Raw genomic sequence first — 5,353 nt, forward strand, 5'->3', positions numbered from 1 at the left:
TCCGTCCAGTTGAGCCTTCGAAGCCTTGGTGTTGTGTTGGACCAGGCAATGTCCTTTGACTGTCATATAAGACAGTTAGTCAGGAATTGCTTCTTTCATTTGAGAAATATATCTAAATTAAGGAAGATTTTATCTAAGGGAGATCTTGAAATGATTATTCATGCTTTTGTTTCTTCACGCATTGATTATTGCAACTCTCTTTTTACCTGTTGTAATAAGTCCACTTTAAATCGTCTTCAGATGGTCCAGAATGCAGCTGCGAGGCTCCTGACAGGAACCTCTAGAACAGCTCATATCACCCCAGTCTTGTATTCGCTCCACTGGTTACCAGTCAAAGCTAGAATCGATTTTAAAATCTTAGTGCTGACATTTAGAGCACTACATGGGCAGGTGCCTCAGTACATTATTGATCTGCTGACCCCATACTCCCCCAAACGTACTCTTCGGTCTGCAAACCAACCTCTTTTGGTGGTCCCCAAAACTCGTTTTAAATCTCGGGGGGACCTGTCTTTTCAGGTCGTAGCTCCAAGACTGTGGAATGCCCTGCCCTTGACTCTACGTATGGCCGAATCTATTGATGATTTTAAAAAACAACTGAAGTCACATTTATTTAGACAGTTTTTTAATTGATTGGGTTTATTCATTTTATTTTGTGAGTACTTTTTATGTTTATTTTTTATCTCTTTTTATCCTTTGACTTTGTAAAGCACTTTGTGACCCAGTCTGTGAAAGGTGCTATATAAATAAAATTTACTTACTTACTTACTAAGAAGGAGCAAACTAGGACCAAAGAGGTACACAACATAGTAATCACCTTTCAGCTGTCAATGACAAGAAACCAATGCAGTCGCCAGAGCGCTGCGCAGGTCTCTATCTTTGACCTGTTGCTAAGTGCCCTGCGGCCCTTATGAGTCCAATCACAGGTCAATGTTTTTTACCTGGCTCCGAAAAAAGTAACCTTATGCCTGGATCAAACAAACTCAGCAAAGAATTGGTGACCTGCTGTCGACTGAACTGACGTACTGCTCCGAGCAAACTATCTCCTGAGCCAGTATTCCTGACACAGCACTAACAAAGTAACCTGCAGCCCAGATCAGTATGTATCTTTGACCTGCTGCTGAGAAAACAGCCAATGCCTGCTGTCGAAGCACTGCAAAAGCACTTTAGGATAACTACTGTGTTAATGAAAAATGTCTTTAAATTTAAGATGTTTAATTTATGTGAGAAATCAACAACTTTATCATGTTCGACCTAATTCTCCTCTCTGATTGGCTGTCTGTCTGGTTAACAGGTAGCAGAGAAAGACCCGCGCAAACCAGCAATTCTCCTGGAGGCTGGAAAGCCCCTCCCATTCATCTTTGGGGATACACCCCCCCAGCTTCTCAACACCCCATTGGAGGAGCTGGATCCCTTCTACCAATCACAGCAGGTCTGTCTCTTCACTAGAACAGACATTTCAAACATCATCAGTTCACCACCAGGTTGATGGACTGCTGTTTTAACACCTGACTGAACTATCAGCCAGTAAATAAACACACCAGTAACAGACTTACCTTCTAACCTCGGACCCGTGAACCGTCTATTTCTGCAGACCTTCATCGTGCTCAGTAAAGGAAACATCATCCACAGGTTTAATGCAGAGTCGACCTGTTTTTCAGTGCGGTGAGAACCGTCACAATCAAGATCCTCACTCACTTATATCCTTTATGGTGTCACACCGTACCTCTGCCTGATTGGTCAGTAACACACTTTAATCCCAGAACTACTGAATTCTGACTGTAGCTGTATTCAGTGCCAAACTACAGACCGAAGGGCCCCCCACCCCACCAAGACATAGAGCAAACATTACAAATGACTAGCAGTTTTCTTCTCTTTGTGGTAGTTTTGAGACTTAGTGTAGCTGTTTTTTGTCTCTGTGCTGTGGCTTTGAGTTTCTCTGTTGTGGTTTTTTGTCAGTTTGTGGTGGTATTGTGTTTCTCTCTGGTAGTTTAGTGTCTTTTTGATATTGTGTTTATGTTGTTTTGAGTCTGTGGTGTTTTTGTGTGTCTTTGTTGTGGTGTTGTGGCTCTTTTTGGTCTGTGTGAATTTACTGCTTTGTGTGACTTTTGTAATGTGAACACACAACAGACCGTAAACCTAATTAGAATTCATTTGTGGTATGAACTGGGAAACAGTGTGTGTTGGCAGGTTATTGATAAAGTCAGTGATCATTTGATGTTTCTTCTTCCTTAAAACCAAAACTTTGTTCAGGTTGTTCATCATGCTAACGCTTCTGATCAACTGTTTTTTAATGACGATGCGTTATCCTCCACCATGGAGCGCGACTGCAGAGTGAGTTAACACACACACACACTCAGAGATTTTACAACAGAACCAGAAACTGAAGAAGAAAAATGAGAAGTGTAGATGTCCAACTGTGGTGACAGAATATCATTGGAATTTAAACTCTGAGCTATAAATTCAGGACTCGGAAACAAAGAATGAGTCTGTCCTCAGTGTCAGACGTTCATGAAGCTGCCATCTCTGAGAAGCAGCAGACCACATTCGAGTTAATTTTCTGTCCTCAGGACGTGAAACAGTCAATGCTTTGTGTGGATCTCAATAGGAAATGATATTCAGAAGGAGTCCTGTTAGCGACCCCTAGAGGCTGAAGTAAGCGTTCATTACCCCCACAAGCTGAATAAATACTGTCATGTGCTGAGGAAGTCCACAAGATGTGGTTGAACGCTTCGGAAACAAGTACATGTAGAGGATTTCTTTACTCTGGTACGTTTTTAGCTCCACTGCTGGTTGTAAGAACTGTAAATCATCACCATGATGTATGTTTGTCTGCCTCTGATGTTGCTGATGATATAATCTTGTTCAGGTAGCTTTGTAATGTTTCACATAAGATCAGACTGTTGGTGGTGATGGTTATGTCAAATCTACAGTTGGTTGATAAAGGTGTCCCACAGGGATCCATACCAGGCCCCCATTTTTATATTTCATGACCAAACCTAAGCCCAAAGTATCACGATACCTATCCCAGTTCTATTGATTTTGCCCAGTCTGCCCCCCAGCCCTGGTTTCCTATGCTTTTCTCACTGTTACTCCTCAACCATCCACTAGAAGTCCTTCATCTCAGTCACCTGACATCCATCACATGCACACCTGTTATCCATTTCCTATCGCAGACCCACCCCGCACCTGTTTCCAGATCCCTCATTTGCTCACAGTGAACACACCAGTCATCTTTCTTTACTTCTCTGCTGGATTGTTTGTGTTCACGTTCTCCTCTGTGCTGTTCATGCTGTGAACTCAAGTTCTTCCCAACCTGCTATTTGTTTCATCTTTTGTCTTTGTTTGAAAACTACACCTACAATTATTTATTGTGATATGACATTTTTTCAGTACTTAGCATATAACAACAATTCCCAATGACCTCAATTCGTTCATGTAACCTTGATAAGTAGGAAACAGTGCAAGGCTGGATTAAGCAAATTTAAATGATTAGTTTTAGTACATTTAGTTTTTGTTAATATCTTGACTTGATAATCATGTCTCCTCTTCAGTCAGCTAACTATCTTTAAGGGGTGCTAACAGGACTATATTGTTAGTGTTTGGATCAGCCCAGGAAAAAAAACTCATTAAACATTCAGTCTTGAGTGAAAATATTTGATCTGCAGAGTTTGTCATGAAACTGTACAGATGAGGACTCTTAGTTTTCTTATTACTGTGTCATATTTGAAACTGCAGTTATTTGTCTTGTTTTTCGGTGTTTGAACAGATATACGTTTATGTCCATCTACACGTTTGAGATCATCATAAAGGTCTTGTCCAGAGGCTTCTGCATGAGACGCTTCACTTTCCTCAGAGATCCCTGGAACTGGCTGGACGTCGTGGTCGTCAGCACAGCGTAATAACTTACCTCTGATAAATTTATTCCTCTTAGATGTTGTGCTCAAGCAGTTTTAGAACAGAAAAAAACAAACATAGCAGAGGTGGAAAGGAGGTTCATACACACTCTAATCAGCATCTACAGATGATCAGGTGATGAGATCAGACCTGTGGTTTGTAAATCTCAAGACAGATAAATATATCAGACACTGACAGTCTCAGTCCGTGGATGGAAACAGATTTACTCTGTGGCCATTTTGTATTTCCCTGTAATTGTTTTTGTCCTTTGTGGTTATTTTGTCTCTTTGCAGTTGTTTGAATAACTTTACAAGAAGAAATGTTATCTGTCACTTCAAACTGCTGCTGTTGGAGATGATGATGTGCGATGTGTTTCAGATTTCTCATGATGTTTGAGCATATGGGGAAAGTTTCTGTTCTTAGCACGATGTGCAGGGGGCTGAAGCTCATCTCGGTCTGCCCAGGTCAGTGGCTGTGTGGTTTTATCATCATCATTATTAAAGGGTTAAGGTGGGTCAGTTAGGGGCAGTGTGTCTGTGTGTGGGTGGGGGTGGGGTGAGAAATAGTCCATGTGTTTGTTTTTTAACCCCACCCCCTCTCTCAGGTATGAAGATGACTGCCAGAGCTCTTGTCCAATCAGTGAAGAGGTTTATTCATGTCACCGTCCTGATGGTGTTCGGCCTCAGTGTCTTGGCTCTGATTGGTCTGGTGTTGTTCATGGCAACCCTGAACCAAAAATGTGTCCTGATTCCACAGCCATCGCCTAGCAATCTGACTAACATCAGCCATGCCATCAGTTACCAAGACAACAACACAGGAAGCAGTGACTTTGATTTTGAGGAGTACATCAGCAAATCTGGTATGATGATGGTGGTGGTGTGGTACTAATACTACAGTATTTCACAGAGTTGTATTTATTTGTATTTTACAGAGACAAAGTTCGCTAAGCAACACCAGTGTAAACCTTTGTGTTGTCCTTCAGACAGATGTTAAATTAGACTTTAAAACAGCAAAACAAATGACTTTAAATTAGAACAGGAGAAGAACAGATATAATCAGTCCATTCACAGTTGGTTGATGCATCACTTGTTTATTACGCTAATGCACAACAGATATTTTTTTTGAGGTATCACATCATTAACTAAGTCTCTCTGGTCACTAAAGCCAGTCATAAGCCAAAGTACTGGACACGTTACTTCAAAGTGTTTATTTTGTCATATGCACAGTTAGGAAACGTGTTTCCCTGTACAATGAAATTCTTACTTTGCCGTCCACATGAATGCCAGAAAATACAAATGAAATATAAAGTAGATAAATAAATAACACAAAATCTAAGGCACTTTAAGCAGCGTAGATGCAGCAGTATAGTAGAAGAAAAAATACACAAGAATCCTGGTGATCTTCTCCACAGTCTTTACCACGCTCTGCAGGTGCTTGCGGTCCATAGCAGTAGTGCTGC

At 41.1% G+C, this 5,353-nt stretch overlaps 1 protein-coding gene across 1 annotated transcript in view; it reads left to right on the top strand.

Annotated features, from left to right (window-relative positions):
* LOC109969084 (sodium channel protein type 4 subunit alpha B-like) overlaps positions 1 to 5,353 on the top strand; it is a 29,354-nt gene that overhangs the window by 3,135 nt on the left and 20,866 nt on the right. Inside the window, 7 exon segments of the mRNA XM_020615739.1 lie at positions 1,292 to 1,429; positions 1,592 to 1,649; positions 1,652 to 1,697; positions 2,242 to 2,331; positions 3,767 to 3,895; positions 4,273 to 4,358; positions 4,499 to 4,753. Of these exon segments, the coding sequence (XP_020471395.1) occupies positions 1,292 to 1,429; positions 1,592 to 1,649; positions 1,652 to 1,697; positions 2,242 to 2,331; positions 3,767 to 3,895; positions 4,273 to 4,358; positions 4,499 to 4,753 (802 nt within the window).

Source organism: Monopterus albus, unplaced genomic scaffold (genome assembly GCF_001952655.1).
Source record: "Monopterus albus unplaced genomic scaffold, M_albus_1.0 scaffold170.1, whole genome shotgun sequence".
Classification (NCBI taxonomy): domain Eukaryota; kingdom Metazoa; phylum Chordata; class Actinopteri; order Synbranchiformes; family Synbranchidae; genus Monopterus; species Monopterus albus.